The sequence below is a fragment of the Astatotilapia calliptera genome, chromosome 14 (assembly GCF_900246225.1).
Source record: "Astatotilapia calliptera chromosome 14, fAstCal1.2, whole genome shotgun sequence".
NCBI lineage: Eukaryota > Metazoa > Chordata > Actinopteri > Cichliformes > Cichlidae > Astatotilapia > Astatotilapia calliptera.
The window spans coordinates 32136844-32156160 of record NC_039315.1 but is presented as its reverse complement, the minus strand read 5'-3'; the positions used below and the strand labels follow the sequence as shown (position 1 = coordinate 32156160).

At 40.8% G+C, this 19317-nt stretch overlaps 2 protein-coding genes across 4 annotated transcripts in view; one reads left to right on the top strand and one right to left on the bottom strand.

Annotated features, from left to right (window-relative positions):
- farsb (phenylalanyl-tRNA synthetase subunit beta) overlaps positions 1 to 16414 on the top strand; it is a 30601-nt gene extending 14187 nt beyond the window's left edge. The window contains exons 6-18 of the mRNA XM_026191546.1: positions 3768 to 3918; positions 4003 to 4111; positions 4308 to 4378; positions 4466 to 4527; positions 4890 to 4941; positions 5043 to 5104; positions 6421 to 6628; positions 6745 to 6825; positions 6975 to 7067; positions 7576 to 7693; positions 7959 to 8111; positions 14940 to 15087; positions 15438 to 16414. Coding sequence (XP_026047331.1) covers positions 3768 to 3918; positions 4003 to 4111; positions 4308 to 4378; positions 4466 to 4527; positions 4890 to 4941; positions 5043 to 5104; positions 6421 to 6628; positions 6745 to 6825; positions 6975 to 7067; positions 7576 to 7693; positions 7959 to 8111; positions 14940 to 15087; positions 15438 to 16218 — 2089 coding nt within the window. The 3' untranslated portion in view covers positions 16219 to 16414. The remainder of the gene's footprint in view (positions 1 to 3767; positions 3919 to 4002; positions 4112 to 4307; positions 4379 to 4465; positions 4528 to 4889; positions 4942 to 5042; positions 5105 to 6420; positions 6629 to 6744; positions 6826 to 6974; positions 7068 to 7575; positions 7694 to 7958; positions 8112 to 14939; positions 15088 to 15437) is intronic.
- A 299-nt stretch (positions 16415 to 16713) lies between these two features.
- The window catches only part of sgpp2 (sphingosine-1-phosphate phosphatase 2), a 17923-nt gene continuing 15319 nt past the window's right edge, over positions 16714 to 19317 (bottom strand). For 2 of the 3 annotated variants that reach the window (XM_026191549.1, XM_026191548.1), the window contains exon 4: positions 16850 to 17605. In XM_026191549.1, coding sequence (XP_026047334.1) covers positions 17060 to 17605 — 546 coding nt within the window. In that variant the 3' untranslated portion in view covers positions 16850 to 17059. Of the gene's footprint in view, positions 17606 to 19317 lie in introns of all 3 variants that reach the window. The other variant, XM_026191547.1, reaches the window with a different exon arrangement.

Sequence of the window (19317 nt, the reverse complement as noted above, 5' to 3'; positions counted from 1 at the left end):
AGGAAAGAGCGAAAAGGCGGTGCTGTTAATGAGATGGTGAGCTCAAATAGATTTATTACAGTAACCACTATTAAACCCCTTTACTGTGAAAAAGTTGGCAGGAATCATTCATCAAACCACCTGATTACCAATCTCCAACATGAAGTAAAGCTAATTTTGTAGCTGCTCCCATTTCGTTGCAATTTGTTTTGGCAGAAAGCTACAGAAGTTCAAATAAAATATGCAGAGCTGTTAACCTTGTCTGATACCATGTTTTAATCAAGCAGCTCACTGAGGGCTGTCACAGTGACACCTGCAGCAAGCAGGAGTGAGCCTACAGGGTACAAGACTACATTTATTTAAAGGCTTTTGTGACATTTTATTTTGCAGATGTAGATTAATCTAAAATATGAATACCATATTGTAATAATAAAATTGTATTAACCTTTAAAAATAAACTAGGGTTTGGGTTTTTTTGCATTTCAGGAAAAACAGTAAAACTGAGCCACTGACCTGTGGCTGAGTTAATTATTCACATTATTAACATCTATACCATCATAACAGAAAACATTTCGTAGAATACTGATATGCTCTGTTTTCTTCATTGCAGCCACCACATGCTCCTATGAAGGCTTAGAGACACACACAGTTATTTGCAAGCATGCTTAAATACGCAGACACACACACAAACAGAATCTAACTGAGTGTTTACCGAGTCACGGCACATATATCACATTAGAAAAATCACACGGCACACAACGAAACAGAAATGTCACAAAAAGCATATTGATAACTTTTCTCCGCGCACCAGGTATACTGGAATTGGCTCAGTTTGTCCCCAATATATCATTTTTGCTTTCTTCTGAATCAGAATACTTTATTGATGCCTAGGGGAAATTATTTTTCATTACAGTGCTTTATTATAAACAAACATTAACAAGGACAGACAATACACTAACTAAGAATAGCACAATATATATATATATACACACACATAAAAGTCACTTATTAATAAATAGCTGAAAAAGGAAGAACATGTGCAAGAAGGGTGTAGCTGTTGCAGTAAACTGTGTGTTAAGTGGGTGAGTTGTACAGGGAGATGGCCACAGGCAGGAATGATTTCCTGTGTTGTTCAGTGGTGCTTCTCGGTAATCTCAGTCTTTCACTGAACGAGCTCCTGTGACTGACCAGCATGTCATGGAGTGGGTGGGAGGTGTTCTCGAACATTGTCTTTATCTTGGACAACATCCGCCTCTCCGACACCACCTTGAGGGAGTCCAGATCCATCCTCACAACATTACTGGCCTTACGAATCAGTTTATCGAGTCTGTTGGCATCTACGACCCTCAGCCTGCTCCCCCAGCATGCAACAGCACAGAGGATCGCACTGGCCACAACAGACTCATAGAAAATCCTGAGCATTTTCTGGCAGATGTTGAAGGACCTCGGTGTCCTCAAAAAATAGAGACGACTCTGGCCCTTCCTGTAAAGTGCTGTGGTGTTTGTAGCCCAGTCCAGTTTATTGTCAATGTGAACTCCAAGGTATTTATAGTCCTCCACAATGTCAACACTGACCCCCTGGATTGAAACAGGGGTCAAGTGTTTCCTGGTCTTCCTGAAGTCCAGGAAACACTTGACCCCTTCTAACCACTACTTCATGCTAGGGCCTTCATCTGGGTCGGGATTTTCTCCAGGACCCAGGTTAGATTGACTACTTTTTCTTTTCAAATATTTATCTATTGCTATTACGTGCTGCGTTGTCTCACTCACAGCATGACTATTATGTACTTTCTTCAACCCATTTAATTAGAGCAGAGTAGTTATACTGCCCTCTAGTGGAAGAGAATGTAATTGTTCTGCCTGTTACTCACTGATCGCTTGGAATACTAATCAGGTTGAACCAGATAATCTTCCACGGCACACCTGATCATTTCTCATGGCACACCTATGTGCCGTGGAAGATTATCACAGTGGCACAGTGGTAGGGAAACACTGATCTAACTCATCCAGGCCTGGTTGTCTCGAACACGCCACATGGGCATCCACCCAACTGATTTTCAGCCTTTTTGTTGGAGATGAAAATAGAGGCTCCTTTGATGCCTAGGGTTTTTTTTTCTTTTTTTTTCTTTTTAACATTTATTCCTAACCATGTGTTACACTTCACATCACATCAGCTTTTGATTGCAAATGAGAGCAAAGTCCTTTCACAATCAGAACATTTGAAAACATTGGTAGTATTAATAAATGTTACATAAATACCAATTCAGCTCAGGTATCAATTTAATACTAGTTTTTTAATATCCTATCTTGTCCTGGGCTGTGGAACTCTACTGTCTAGTAGTTATTGAAACAAAGGAAATTGTTGTCTCGGGGCCATTTGTTGTTGTTTAATACTAGAGATGGCACAATATCACTTTTTTATATCTGATACCAATATCATAAATTTGGATATCTGCCGATACCGATATGAATCCGATTGTGTATTTTATCATCAATAAAACTGTTTTTTTAAAAATATTTTGCTGCATTTTGTAGAAGTTCATACTCAAGTATTAAAAGCAAAACATTAAAGCTATTCTGTTATACCTGTATGCAAAAAATACACTGCACACAAAATATTTCATAGTTCAGCAACACTGATCAATCTAATAAACTTAAACCTACTCCATCCTCACTATTCCTCCCTATTTTAGAGAGTACTTAGGTTGTTTAATATTTCCCCTAACTAATAGGGTTGCCAACTCCCAGCAAAAAAACATAGGGAACCACCGCCCACCCTCTGACTCATGATGCTTAATCGACGTAATCGACTTTAATTTAATGCACATGTAAAAAAATAAAATAAAAAATGCACAGAAATCAATTCTTTTTCTACAATAATTAAATAGATTCAACATCTTTCTTCAACAGAATTGCAGACTGCATAGATGGTACCTTCCTAAAGGAAAAGTACTATAACCTACTAACTATTAGACTTAATAGTTACTATATACAATAATGGACTTGCAGTTTACATCAGATGAAAACTTTGGTTGTAAGATTCAGATAATGATTTATTAAAAACTAGACATTTTAAATGAGAATAAGAAAGAAAAGTATTTCTTTGTGCCCCCCTGTCTCTGTTAATGCCTTACCTGGCCCCCCTAACAAATTTTTTGCTAGACCCGCCCCTGCACAGTTACCTGCACTCAGCTATGTAAAAAAGGATCCTGATGCAGAAAGTAATATTAAATAAATTCTAACAACAGCTTATCAAGCTTAAATGTGCTGCTGTTGTTTATCCGCTCGTTTCCACTTTCTGGCCCAAAGTGGGCGATAAACCAACAAGAGAGACAGAAGGGCCAGTCAGCCGATCATTGATCAGTTTCGTGATTTCAAGTAGCAACAGGAGAGGGAAGAAGAGGCAGTCGCTCTATATATCGGTTGTTAAGCTTAACGTGAGAATGCTTTACAAACATTCAGAGATGAACTTACACACTTGCTTTACTTCTCTGGGATAGCTTTCTCAGAGATGAAATGCCGGTTTGGAAGCACATAGCGAGGCTCCAAATGCTCCACCAGACAGCCGACGGCTCTCGCACAACACAGCCACTCGATCATATGACGCATACTTCTCCGACATGCTAAGGTCATGAGCTGGGTTACACCATGTCGCAAGTTTTGTGAGATGCTTTTATGATATTTAATAGATTAATGGATTACATTTTTAATTTCTCTCCAATATCCGATCCAGTAATTTAGGTTTGTATCGGACCGATACGTAATATCGGATTGGTATGTTTGTGCAGAAAGAGGAGCCTGGTGGCGATTGGGACCCATGACCTGGACACCATCTCTGGTCCTTTCACGTACACAGCCAAACGTCCAGGAGACATCTCCTTCAAGCCCCTCAATCAGACCAAAGAGTACACGGCCACCCAGCTCATGAGCCTCTATAAGGTGAGCAGGTGAATGACTCATTGTGGGTCACACAGGCAGTTTGTAGTTTTGGCTAACTCACTGATGTTCTGCTGATTCCTACAGACCGATAGCCACTTGAGGCATTATCTTCACATTATTGAAGACAAACCTTTGTACCCCGTCATCTACGACAGCAACGGCGTTGTTCTGTCTATGCCTCCTATTATCAACGGTGAGCGCTGTGACCTCGCTCTGCTTTCATTTTCTTTTTTTTTATTGGAAAATTTGTGTTAGATTAGATTACACAGTATACAATTAATATATTTAGTTCAGAAATGCTCAGGGTCTATAGTTAGAGAAGATTAAAATCGGAAAGTAGTAACGCTTCTTAAAATGTTTCCAGTAAAATGAAGTGCCGTTTGTTTCAGGGGACCATTCAAAAATCTCCCTGAAGACTAAAAATGTCTTCATTGAGTGCACAGCGACAGACCAGACCAAGGTACAGTTGAGAGAAGAAAACAATAAATCTGTCACTTATCACCACTGTCATGAGAAACTGACTTTAACTTGATCACGTTTCCTACAGGCGAAGACTGTGTTGGACATGATGGTGACCATGTTCAGCGAGTATTGTGCTCAGCCTTTCACGTATGTCACGTCTTCCTGAAATGCTGGCTTTGCTGTTTGCAGGCAGACAGTAAATGGGATGTCAGGTCATTTATGCTGGTTCAGGATGGAAGTGGACATGTTGTTGACTGTGTAGTATAGTGTTGTAGAGGTTTACATTAGCAGTGAGTCATATTTTCACTTTTTACCATGCTCTGCTGTGTGATGTGACAGCAGCTGTTTGCCAACAGCTGTCACAGTTTACTGGATATCATTTTAAAAGCCCGTCTACAAGCTGTACTTTATTTCACCGACTTCTTGTCTGTCTGTGTTGTTAAATTCAGCCCGGCTTTGACTTCATTGAATATTACAATTAGTGTGATGTTTTCTTCTTTCTCCCTCAGGGTAGAGGAGGCTGAAGTGGTGTACCCAGATGGCAAGACCTGCATATACCCGGTACTGTATCACCCACAGTTATCCGAAATGTGACACATGTGACACTAATTTCTTGGAATGGCTCTTAATTCTTGTCTCTTGATTTTTGGTTTACACTTTAGGAGCTGGCTTACAGGAAGGAGAAGCTGTCTGGTAAATTTATTAACCAGAAAGTTGGCATCAAGTAAGTCATTTATGTATAAGTGTAATTATCAGAGTTTGAGGTGCATATGAAACGCATGGATAAAATGCTTTTTAAAAAAAGGGGAAAAAAGCCTTTTTTAAAACTAATAATAAAGCTTCAAAATAAATATCACGTTTACATGTTTCAGATTAACAAAAATTTACGTAAAACAATGATAATCTGAATTTACATTCAGTTCTCGACCTTTACGGCCAATATAGGCCGGTACAGATAAACAGAAAGAAACCCCTCTTTAAAATTCTTTCTGATTTCTTTTCACACTTGCATGTTTCATATTGTCAGATAAATCTTGATATTAAACAACGATAATCTGAGAAAATGTGAAACAGTTTTTAAAGTGATGATTTCCTTAAGTAAGAGAAAAAAAGCTTCCCAAACCTACCTTGTTGAATCACAAAAGTTTAGTTCAATTTCAGTAGTCACACCGAGGCCTGATTACTGCCAGATGTGTTGATGCAAACACTTTTTCACAGCACTGTATATTTTTAACTGATATATGGAGAGCAGTTACCTAAAACTGAACAATAGCTGCTGATTGGTCAGTTTTAGGTAACTCATCTTTGAGCAACTTTCCCAAGTTTAAATACTGTAATTTTTAGGTTTAATAGATTTAATAAAAATTAAAAATTGTCAGACATGTCACTCTGATCGCTAAAATGTTTAATACAGTGAGGCGGTGTTCCTGTAGCCCCTGTCCATTTAGTAAATATGTCTGGCGTACATTTATTACAATGGTTTAACTTGGCAGATTTACATATGTTCACATTAACCAAGTACAGTGTGTTAGTCTGAGCTGTATGTTCAGTGTGTTTTTTTTTTTTTTTTTTACTCAGGATAAGTTTGATTTGAATTTTAAAGTAGTTTAATGCCTCAGAAGATGCTAAGATCAGTGTTTGAAGGAGACCGATTTGGAAAAATTTCATGACCGAAGCTCAAATGTAGCATCTCCCTTTCCTGGTATGATAAGTTGGTTAACCCTTGTGGGGCTGAGTTCAAAGATCTTATCAGTGATTTATCACATCGTACCAAATTTCAAACATATGTTTAACTATTGATGAACAGATTTGTTCCACTCTGTCAGACTATAAATCCATGTTGGGACCAGTGGGAACTGTCTGTAGCCACGTTTTTACTTTCCATTGAAAAGTTTCAGATCAGTTTATTAGTATATGTTCTTAAAATGATACTCACACTCTGCATTTGAGTCTTGGTACTAAAGCATTTCATGCTTTGTGTCAGCGGACGTTCAGTAACATGAAAAGGCTCACTTTTTTTTTTCCCCCCTCTCCTGACAGTGAATCGACAGAGAAAATTGCTCACCTGCTGACCAGGATGTGCCTGCTCTCCCAGGCTACCGGCGCCGGTGATGAGATTGAGGTCGAGATCCCACCCACTCGCTCGGACATCATCCACGCCTGCGATATCATGGAGGACGCCGCCATTGCCTACGGTTTCAACAACATTACCCGCACCACCCCACGCACCTACACTGTAGCCAACCAGGTAGCTGCCTTTGCTTGTTTTCTATACATGGTGCATTACTGTAAGCAAATGCTGAGTTAATTAAACAATCAAGTGTGTCTAATCAAGCATGTGCATTCTTATGTATTTGTTCACAGTTCCCACTTAATAAACTGACAGAGCTGCTGAGGCAAGACCTGGCAGCCGCTGGATTTACAGAGGCCCTCAACTTTGCCCTGGTAAAAAAAAAAATCATATAACTTTTGTCTTGGTTTGGGTTTTTTTTTTGTTTGTTTGTTCAGGGTGTTTTTTTTTTTTTTTTTTTTTTTTTTTTTTTTGTCTCTCTTTAAAAAAAATCCTCAAATTTTTTCATCTTCTCTTTCTTTAGTGTTCTCAAGAAGATATTGCAGAAAAGCTTGGGAAGAAGATCTCGGAGATGAGGGCAGTTCATATCTCCAACCCCAAGACTGCTGAGTTCCAGGTAATATACAGTCAAACAAAGAGACAGAAATGAAATGAAGTGTTTTGGGCCTTTAAAAAAGACAAGAGAGAGTCACATTTTTATCCTCAAAGTAACTTAAAGAGTAGATTTTTTATTTATTTTATTTTTTTTTAGCATTAATTGGTCTTTTTAGATTATTATGTGATTGGATATTTACACTGTACAGTAAACTGCAAACAACAGGCTGCAGTGAAATTCGTAAATGTTCAGCATGTCATCTGCAGGTGTTCATTTCACTGTCTGTGTAATGATCTGTAAAAATGTTTCAACTCCAAATAATGTTTATAGGTGCATTTTAAAATGTATCTCCTTAAGTTTAAAATGAAGAAGGTAAAGACTTTTAATGCTGGGATGATTTTGAGAAGTTGAGAACTAATCAGAAGCACAATGTTGTACTGTGATTGTTCCATAAGAGGGCGCCCTCTTCCTCCATAAGGAACTGCAGGCCTGTTTCCAGCTTGACCCGTTTTTTTTTTTTCCCCACCAGGTGGCGCGCACCACCTTGCTGCCAGGTCTGTTGAAAACCATAGCAGCCAACAGGAAGATGCCACTTCCCCTTAAACTGTTTGAGATATCAGACGTGGTGCTAAAGGATGAGACCAAAGGTAGGCGTCAACAAATCTGAAGTGATGGAGACAAATTTATTACATGTAGAGTTGTACAGTTTTGGAAAGATGAAAACTTTCTTAAACATTACAAATTAGATCAAGTCGAATCGTAGTTGAAGTTGATAGATTTAATTAAAGAAGGGTCAATGAATGTTTTAATAAATATACAGGATTAAAAAAAACCTAAAATGTGGCATACTGAATTGTGTGTATTAGCTTTATTGTAGAAACTGTTACTTATGTCTCTCATCCTTCCACCCAGATGTTGGGGCGAGAAACAGCCGACGTTTCTGTGCTGTTTACTACAACAAGAGTCCGGGTTTTGAGGTCATCCACGGCCTACTGGACCGAACCATGCAGCTGTTGGAGGTGAAGCCAGCCCGAGGAGAAGGCTACCACATCCAGACTGCAGATGGTAAGAAGCGTGGAGATGAAGGGGGGTGTGGGCCTATAGGAACGTATGTACTGCCTAGCTTTGTTGGCAAATAACTAAAGACTGGATTTGTAGAAGGCAGAGAAATCCCAGCCACAGATTTCAAACCACGTGATCTTTTGTTTCTGTACAAGCTGTTGAATGAATTAATCTACCTCGTGATGATAAAAGGCAGGTTTTGTTGACATTATGTAAATCCAGTCTTTGACTAGCAGCAACTGCATTGTTGTGTTTGCTATGAGAGCAGCATGTACATGCTTTATTGTGAGGGAACATTTATCATCGCAGTGAGCTACACAGTTCTGGTTCAACTCCACACTGGCTTGCATCATCAGTGGTGAGGGTAACTCCACAGGAAGGATATACAGGAGCTTGTGTATGTATACACAAGGTATAGGGGTGATGTAGTGATTGGCATGGATATGAAAATGGATTGATGGCTTTTTTTTTTTTGAAGTTAGAGTTATGGATTGTGAATAATCGGTAGTTGCTTGGGCTGTTTAAATCAAAAAACACGTCAGGAGTTGCAATCATAGACGGATAACCACGGAGTAATAAATCAGAAGTTATGCTGTAACTTCAGCACATTGTAGGGTCTCTCTGTTTTTATCTTATGTTGTATGATGTTGCATTTTTGAGCACACCATCTGATTACTTGGAAGTCGTGGCCCAAAACTAACATTTAGATCTTTGAGTTATCATTGACAACATGGTTGCCACACATGTCGTCAGACAGGGTTAGGATCCTTTATTTTCCCCATTCTTCATGCTGTAGTGCCTGAGCAGGAAGAACAGGTCTTTGTGTGTGTAAAACTGACCACACACTTTTTTTTTCTCTTTTGCTAGCACACAGAATTGTCAAGTAGCCACCTTCGCTCAATAAAAAGTTAATGGAGAGCATGACCGGGTTTCCCCTCTGGTCTGGGTAGGACTGAACGTGGACAGTTGCTACAGTAGCTTATATTTTCAGTCTCTTCTGGAATAGACTGACCGGCTTCTATTTTCTTTTTCTTTTTTTAAAATGTATTTATTTTGGGACATAAAGAACTGGAGTGAAGGTCAACCCCCGCTTCCTTCCTCACCTCCAGATTGCTCACCAATTCCTGTAAGAAGAGGTTATGACTTATGTTTTATTGTTTGTTTTTAGAAAGCTGCAGAGTGAGTTGCATCCAAAAATCTGAAAGATGTGTGGGAAGGATTTTAGAGCTTCCTCACTTAAACATTCTGCTACAGCTGAAAATATGAACAGTGACCGATAATCATCAGATATTTTTATGTTTAGAAATCCTATGTTATTTCAGCTCTGTTATTGATAGTAGACTATTTAGTGAGAAGGACTTGGCTAACATTGTGAAGAGCAGCACTACAGCACATTTAGCCAATGATAACAGTAAAATTTTAACAATGTGGTAATATTAAGGGTCAATTGCTGAATTAAGTCACCCTCACAATTAGTTTTCTCCAGATCCAAAGTCTTACAAGCCCAGTGGCCTGCTGTTTTTGTGCGAAACTACAACTGTTAAGTTGGCTAATGCATCTCATTAGCCTACTTTTACCTTGTGTGTTTAACTCTACATGTGTAATATGTGTTTAAGATATGTAAACGTAACCATCCACAATGATGAGGTAGTTGTTACAGGACAACAATGTAACGGCAAAATGACATCATGATCGACAGCCTTGCTTTTATACAGGAGTGGAACCAGTTGAGTCGAGTCCCCTATTGTCTGTATTATAGAAACACTGCAGATGGGTGGTGCTCCTCTGTAAACCTTTGCCAAACTGTCTGAGAGTAACTGTTTGCAATTGTTTGCAGACAGGTGGCCTTCCACCTGGCCTCCTGTGCAGTCACCCAGAGGTGGAGGTGTGTTGCATCAAATGTGAAAAAATCTAATGAAATCATCAGGCAAGGATTCAGTATCTCTCTCCTTGTGTGTGCAGAGATGGATCTAACACACCACAGCTTCACTTTTTAATCTGTGCCTCATAATTAATGGTATAGTGACTAAAACATTAAAACAACAACGATTCTTTGTTAAGGATATCACTTTTGAAGTTGACTGCATGTAAATCATTCTAATGCACACCATCCAGACCTGGCTCAAATCCACCAGGATGTTTAAGCTGCAGTGCTGCCAATGCATCTACACTTGATGCCAACATTTGACATGTTGGTGTCATCCAGTGTCTCTAACACCTGGAAAATACCAGATACCATTTTAGTGGGAACTCATAACGTGTCATCACTTAAATGACAGTTTTTGTGACACCCTTATTTTTAACACGTGTTATATTACATTCCTTGGTCTACCTGCAAGTCCAGCAATCACATCCCATCACCCTAATAAATCAGTCTAACCCTCTTTCTCTTACATTCATATACATATGGCATTGAACTGTTCCTGTCATCTCTTTGCTCAATAAAAATAAAAGGTGTCACATCAGCGTTGGTTTTTCGGGGTCATGGACCCAGAACACCACTTCACTTCACTCTAATGATGAAATGCATCTGAGCACATTTTCATAGGGATTCTTTCTTAAGTCACTGTGAATGAAATTAGTCATATTGCATCAGCACTTGAAGCCTGTTGAGAATTCTGCTGACCTTTTATTCTGAAAGGTTCTTTTAATCACAGAGAGCTTGAAAGCAGTAAACTGTACAGTGTGAATGCATTTTCTTCTTCACAGTCCGCTGATATTAACATGTGGTGACACGTGACCAGCTTTGTCAAATTTACTGTAAAGCTAAGTTTGAATGGCAGGTGTGACTCAGTTTCTGATGCAGTTGCTCTGTTCCTATGAGATTGTTAATCAGAAATGTTCGACTGCAGGCCAATCTGTATGCATCTGAGCTGCCCCAAGTTTCCCAGAGGGATTCTCATCCATTCATTTCAGTTTTAGATTCCTCGCCTCTTTCCATTTCCCCCACCCCCAGACCCATATTTTCCTACCTATTTACCTCTCCACCCACCACTTCCGCCCCACCTCTCCTTTGGGCTTTGCAAGGTCACGCTGTAGGATATCTGCCTGTACTGGCCCATTCAGACTGCAAATCAATGGGCTCAAGTATCGGTGGATGAGAGATGAGTGCAGAGAGAGGAGTGGGGAGGATTGAAGGCAGACATGGGAGAGGAACAATGGGGGGGAAACTACAGGGTACAGATAAAAACTTGGGGGTGGGGGGCAGACGAAAGAAGCTAGGTATGAGAGCGTGCATAGGCTGCAGTGTGGAGAGGAGCACAGGAGTCACGTCACCCACTGCAGTGCCGAGCAACGAGACAGACTGGCACATACAGCACCCACCCACGGGTGCTTAGACTGGCCATCTGACAGGCATAAAGTAACACACATACTTCAAACAGGAGCTGAAATTGACATCCTCACAGTTTGCTCTCATGCACAACATACTGGAACACACACTCCCACTCACTCTACCTTCTCCATTTGTTTTTTCCTCTAGTCTCTATGCACCATTAGCCCCACACATGTCAGCATGTCCTTAAACCCATTACAAGGTCGTGACCCAGTCTCATAGCCCACCTGATGCAGACACATGTCCTCAGGATGTGTCCATCAGCAGCTCTGCTGCTCCCTCAGCATCGCTCCCCAGGAATACATGTCAGTCGTGTTTCCACCACTCAGTGCAGAAAGGCGATGAAATGACGAGTCAGGGGAACAGAGGCAGAGCAGAAAACACTTAAATGACAGATGCCCACGTTTCACTTAACAACTGTGTCCAATGCGAGGTCTCGGCCCATTTGTTAGTATCATGTCTTCTATGTTTGTTCGCTTTTTCACCTAGAGCGATCAGTCTGTGTGTGTGTGCTTCACAGGATGAAGGCTCAGTTTAATGACACTAAAGGACTTATTTTCAATCTGTCCTTTGGTTATTGTTCCTGTTTATATGTGGTAATGACACCTCTTACAAAGGTCCTGAGATTTAGGTGACGTAACTCGGTGTTCCAACACAGAAACAAGTGATCAGGTCTGCTTTATATGAAGCAATACATTATACAAAATTACTTGGGCGAAAACGGTGAGCAGTACTAAAAATAACCAAGTAAGCTGTTGTAAATGTGCAACATTTTACAAACCAGGCTCTTCTGTCTATACATACACAGCCTAATATTTTTCCCTCTGTGCTGTAGAGATTTGTCATTGGCATGAGCAAAACACATTATGCATCTGCTATTGACATTAGTTTTAATGGTGATAACAAAACTGTAGACCATCCCCAGCTGTAACTAAGCAATCTCTTACCTAGATTGAATTCATTTTAAGGGTAGAACTATATCATATCTCAGGAATACACACTGTTTATCATAATTAGCAGAAATGACGGCTGAAGCTATAAAAGCAAGACCTGGAATAAGATTCGGTGGATTTTTAACTCATTCACAAGTTCTCCTAAAATGTGGAATTAAAAGCAGGGAAAAGCCTCAAAGAACATAAAAGTGATTACTGAAATTCATTTGATGAAAGTTATATTGGTACTAATTTCAGATGTGCACCTGCTCACACAGTGAGGCATTCATTGCAGTTTGCTGCTCATTAAATTGATTAAGAACTTCTCTCTAAATAAAATAATGGTGATAAATTGTCCAGTTGGACTTGTTGATGATGCGCCGATCTAACCGCAGCTTCCGCTGAAAGCTCCACTGCAAGTTGGAGGAGAGGGGGCGGAAAGTAGCGGGGCTCAAGTGTGGGGTTTTCATTGACTGATTGGTTATTTAAGATGTACCCGAGCTATTTATGTAGTTGCCATGGCATCCTGTTCACGGTGCAAGAAGATGACGTGTGAACTGACGCAAGCACATTCCACTAATTTAACAGGCACTGAAATAACTGCTCGACGTTTTCTGCTCTAGCAGCCCAACACGTGTTTGAAAGCTCATGCATTTCTGTCGTAAGCCTTCGTCCACAGCAGTGATGGAAGATCTAAGCGGTGGGCTCTGGAACCCATTAGCAAGGCAGCGTGGGAAGAAGCGGTGCACGATGGGAGAATGCCGTGTCTGTGTGAGAGTGTGTGGGGCTGTAGTCATAGCAACCCCTGTATCTTGTTATCTCCTGACAAGTCCGTCTTTCAATCAGTGGTTTTGTTTTTTTTTTTTTAACAAAGTGAGCAAACGCCTCTCACACAAACAAAAGTGTTTTCATATTTGTGTCGATGGCGAATTTTTCTTCCCATCTGGAGCAAAGTGACCTTTTTTTTTTTTTTTTTTTTTTTTTGGTGAGTCCAGATGCTGACACACTTTCCGCATCATGTCTGAGGGAGACTAAGCCAATTATGGTCAAATGGCCTCCAGTGGTGGTTGTTTCAGAGTAATGACCCATCACATTTTCACATAAATGGTGTTCCTTTCTGTGCTTTATCATTGATCAGTAATAAACGGTAAGAGTCAAGCTCATACTCAGTCCAGAGGGCTGTTTTCAGTTTTTGAAGTGGTTTTTTTTTTTTTTTTTTTCTTCTTCTCAAGGGAAAAAAAAAAGATGCACAGGAAGTAAAGCCTTTCGAGGTTTTGGCTTTATTCTTATCAGCTAACCAGTGATAATGAACGTGGGTGAACAAATTATGATCAAGGAACAAGAAAAGCTGCACAGTGTTGCCCACATGCTGCACTTGACTCATGATCATTGTAATGTAAAGCAGGAGAGACACAAAGCATGTCCAAGGAGCTGGCAAAACGCCTCATTTGGAGATGTTGCAACTATGGCACAAACAGGATCCAAGAAACACCTAAATCATCACAGTTGGGTGTTTAGATAGTAATACAGGTGGGGGGGGACAAACAAAAAAACAACTGCTTCACAGTAAGGTACGAAAAGCTTGTGGAGGTGATAATTGTCCAACAAAAGAGGTTGCTCTCGCGGGAGCTCAAGAGTCTGGACTGTGGCAAGAGTATAAGTTGGTGCCAGGTGTAGGTGTTAGTAGCCAAGACCTGGGAGTCTAATTTAAGCTGTTTTATTTGTGAGCAGAATCCAATCAGGGCAGTGGACCTTCAAATCAGTTTTATTTATCTAACCCCACTTCAATCATTTTATATATTGTAATGTAACAAATGTTTCAAAAATACAAAGACGAGACAGAAGAAAGGAAAAAGTTTGACCATCTTTAAAAAATTTACCCAAGGGTAAAACCAGTGAGAGACTGGGACTAGGTGGATGGCCACACTGATGAGCTTTCTTTAGAAGCTGCTTGGTACCGCCCTTCACAACAGTCCCAGTTGTGGCCCCTTGGGTAGATTAGTTGGCCACCCCTGCCCTTTAGGATGTTTCAGTAATTGTAGCTGGTTCGTTGTCTTGGGCTAAAAGATCAGATGCTCCATATGCTTCATTTTTCCAAGTTTTTTTTTTTTTTTGTCATTGGACACAATCCTGCTTCATTGCTGCCCCCGGCCTCACATTTTTAACCATTGTCACATCTTAAGAGACGAGGTAGCCATTCTGGCCTAAACTCTGACCATTATTCTTAAAGCTTCCTTATGTGGAAATTCTCCTGCTTTTTACTTTGGCAGCTATAATTCAGAATTACTGTGTCATGAATGTCATGAACATTCACACTGTATTATGAACAAAATTGGCCATTACTAAAGAACACGTGTATATTCATGATGGCAAAGAGGGCCATTGTCTGTATTGAACACGTGGTCTGACTGTTAGAATCAGTCCGTTGGTTTTTATTAGGAGAAAGCTAAGCTGCCTTTTTCTAAAAGAAAAAGATAACTGTTGCAATGTTTTCTTCTAAAATAGCTTTAACAAGAAGGAAGTGGGGCCAAACTGTTAACTTTATTTATTTTTTCCCCCTTTCAGATTCCACCTTTTTCCCCGGTCGCTGTGCTGATATCTTTGTCCGTGGAAAGAACGTCGGGCGTCTCGGAGTGCTTCATCCAGATGTCATCAATCGCTTCGAGCTGACAATGCCCTGCTCCGCCCTGGAGATGGACATCGAACCCTTCCTGTGATTTTACTTTCCTAAACCTAAAACCATATATAGCTGTTTGTTTGGTGTATGTTACGGGGGTGTGCTGCCGATGATTTTTTTTAGTTGGTTAATCAGGAGACAATACTGTGCGGAACTGTGTGGAAACATTGTTTTATATAAGAGTAACAGGGCTGTTTTTACTGAAGTCAGAATAATTAAAAATTAACAACACTCCACTGTGTTTGTAGCATGTGTTTGTGCGTCTGTGTGTGGGCTTGCGCATGCATGCCTGATCTTAATTTAGCCTATTTGTGCCTTGGGGTTAGTGCATGGTAATTAAACTGAGTGACTCATTACCTGTTGCTCTGTTGCCTTGGTTCTTCCAGTGGCCACACCGCTGAAACTCCCCTCACACGCGACGTTCCCATGAAAGAAGTCATCAAGCACAGGTTCCCCACACGAGATGAATCCCAGCAGAGCGCCCACTCCCGCCTGACTTCCACAAAAACTGTGTTTGGTGACGTGAGCACACAAGTGGGCCTCGAAGCTCTCAGTGATTTTCTGGCTGACAAAAGCTACATCGAGGGCTTTGTGGCATCCCAAGCTGACATGATCGTGTTTGACGCCATCCCCTCTCCTCCCTCACCGACGCTCTGCCACCTCTGGCGCTGGTACAACCACATAAACTCTTTCCAGACAGACAGAGCTCGTCTTCCATCAGCCAAGAGTCGGTATGTCCTCCCAGCTACTCCCCTGGCCACGCCAAATGATGCCAGTGACGAGGAAGACATCGACCTTTTTGGGTCAGACGATGAGGCAGAGAGCGCAGAAGTGGCCAGAATCAAGGAGCAGCGTCTTGCCGAGTACGCCGCCAAGAAATCCAAGAAGCCAGCTCTCATTGCCAAGTCCTCCATCCTGCTTGACGTCAAGCCCTGGGACGACGAGACGGACATGTCCAAGCTGGAGGAGTGCGTCCGCAGCGTCAGTATGGACGGGCTGCTGTGGGGGCAGTCCAAACTGGTGCCAGTGGGTTACGGCATCAAGAAGCTCCAGATAGGATGTGTGGTGGAGGACGATAAAGTGGGCACTGATATGTTGGAGGAAGCCATCACCGCCTTCGAGGAATATGTTCAGTCTGTGGATGTGGCTGCTTTCAATAAGATCTGAATCACTGAGACAGAACAGTGCCATCTGAGATTTTGTGGACTTGGTGTAAGCTGGGCGATAAATGCAATGTTCAGTTAATATTCCAGCATCACTGTATTAAAGAGGCTAATGCTCAGGTGCTTCATTTCTTTATCCTTTGATACAAGTCCAAAAGGGTTTTGCCTTCAGACACAATTAAAGCCATTCAAACTTGTGACTTGAGTGCTCTGAATCTTTGTTTTTTCCACATGTCATCTGCACCTGTTTATACATTACTAACAAATAAAAGAAATTTGTGAAGCCAGTGGACTCCTGTAAGAAAACAAGCCATGCAGACATCAATCTGCACTGTACATGAAGTCTGACAGGTGCTCTCACATTCTTTTAAACTCTACTGTAGCAAAGGGAGCTTAACTGCTTCATTCCTGCACTAGACAAAGTAACCAGGCCAGCATGGTGTAACAGATTGCATGCTCTAACCTGCTGAGAGGACAAAGGTGGGTTCGGCTGAAATTAACTTGTCAGGATTCAGTTATACTGGATTTGGTATGAGCAAATCAGGTTTAAGGTGTGGTTCTCCCAATTGCAAAAGTAACAAGAAACTTGGACCTGTGTGCTCTGAAATGGAAACGACGTGTTCAGCATGTGAAACAAAGCTTTTAAACACGAAATTTTATTTAAGCAAAATGTTTTATTTTCTTTCAACTCAGTTACAGGTCAGTCACAAGTACACAGTTGTGAATCATTCCCTCTGAGAACTTTTTCTGAAAATCTTGCAACGTATTACAAAAAAATGATCATTTTAAGAACACTGAGATAAATATGAGGTTCGGTTTTGTTCAGATCATATTGATCAGTCAGGTCATAACAGTCCCAAAAAAAGGAAAATTCTGTTGGCCAGTATAGAATTAACCAGCCCAACAGATGTATATGTGGCAAACTTAGAAGGCACTTCAATCTCTTTCCTCCTCCTGGCATTGTTGTCACTTTTCGGTACTTTGTACCATGAATACAACATGTGCAGGCTCACCGTTTTCACTATCTGCCGAGTTGCCAGCAGTATTACAGCCCCCACCAAGAAGCGGCCAGTGCCTAACGCTAGTGCGCTCGCTGTCAGTGTGGGCAAAGGTACAGGCAACATGCCCTCAGGCTCAAACGTCTGCCCCAGCTGCTGATTCACCCAGTACCCCGCTGAGGCCCCGGCACACGTTCCCAGAATGGTGGTCGTATCCCCCCGTGTGGTGCTGTAATGGTCCAGCTCTGGGTATATGTAGCAGAGGAAGTAGAACAGTACCAGCACTACAATGGGGGAGATGGGGTTGTTGAGCTGGAAGTGGTCCATTGTTTCCCAGTAGGGATAGGTGCCCCCTAACAGCACGGCAGAGATCAAGATCCCACAGATAACATCCTGGAGGCAGAAAAAGAAGAATCACTTATAAACCAAATTCCTAAAAAAAAAAAAAGGGATGCTGCAATGCATCTGCATATCTCATCTACCCGCATTTTATTCACAAAAGACCATAGGAAACATATCAAATGTTTGAACTGTGACATTTCACTATTTCAAGAAAATACTAGCTCATGTTGAATTGGGGATAAAATGAAACGGCTTGCAACTAATTAGGTTACTTGGAAACTGCTCAGTAACGTGATTGGTTATAAGAAGAGCGGCTTAGAGAGACAGAGTTTCACCAATCTACAGAAAACTACAAATTTCAGAATACTGTTCATCAGACTTTAAATATCTCATCATTTACAGTCATAAAATCATCAAAAAATTCTGGAGAAATCTCTGTGCAAGGGACAAGGTGGAAAATCAATATTGGCTGCCTGTTTTCATCAGGCATGCATCATCCTCACACAGCACTGCACTAAAAACAGTCAAGATTCTGTCATAGAAATCAATGCATGCGCTCTGGAATACAACAAGTCTTCTCTGGATGAAAACATTATTTAAAATAGATTGAGGCAAAGAGGAAAACTGCTCTGTGGTCAGAGAAATTGAAATGTGATATTCTTTTTTGGAAAACACAGGATCATCTGGCTCGTTATCAGCACTCAGTTAAAAAGCTCTGATCGGATGGATGTGCATTACTGCCTATAGAAGTGGCAGCTTGCACGTCTGGAAAGGCACCATCAGTCTTCAAAGGTAAATGTAGGTTTTAGAGCAGCGCATCCTCCCATCCAGACAATGTTTTTTTCAGAAAGGGTCTTGCATATTTCAGCAAGACAATGATAAATCATATGCTGCATCTATTATAACAGCATGGCTTTGTTTTAGAGTGTGTGTGCATAATTGACTTGCCTGTAACATTTGGCATCAATCCATATGAAATGAGAAATGCAACCCAGGACTGTTGCACTATGCGAACACAGTCCCTGCCCTAACTTGAGATGTCTTGGTGCCATTAAATTCAAAGTGAACCACTATTTTTCACATTTTCCTCAGTTTAAACATTTGAAATGCTTTTTGCGTTCTCTTGTGAAGGAAATATGAGTTCATGAGGTCTGTAAATCATTGCATGTTTGTATTTACATTTTACACAGTGTTCCACCAATTTTTTTTTTTAAAGTTTTGGCGTTGTACAACGAATGCATCAGGAATAAAACAGAAAGGTACAGGTATTTTTTATCTTGACAAAACTCAGATAAGAAGACTTATCACCTTTGTGTCTACTCTGAAAATTTGACCCATTGTTAGCGCTCAGTTAGCTCTCCTGATGTGTTTCAAACAGGAACACAACAGGACTTAACAATGTACCACTACAGGCCGGTTTTGGTCATTTTGGATAAAAATCTGTTTATGTTGATTTACTGTAGCCATTCACGTGCACTACAGGGATACAATATAACAATATTTACTTTGAATTTATGCAGAAAAATGACAGGAAAATCCAAACTTTAGTGAACACAGACTTTTACCAACACTAAAATCAACATGTCTGACAGCTTTAAAGGAGTCCAGGTCTCAGTCTGAGGAAAGCTCCTGTATAACAACTCGTCTGTCTGAGGTGGAGAAAAATACACACTGTAATACACCAGTTCCTCCTGATCTGACCTGGTAATTAATAATAGACTTTAATATCAAATGAAGGCACCTTTTGTCCTCTCGTGTGTGTT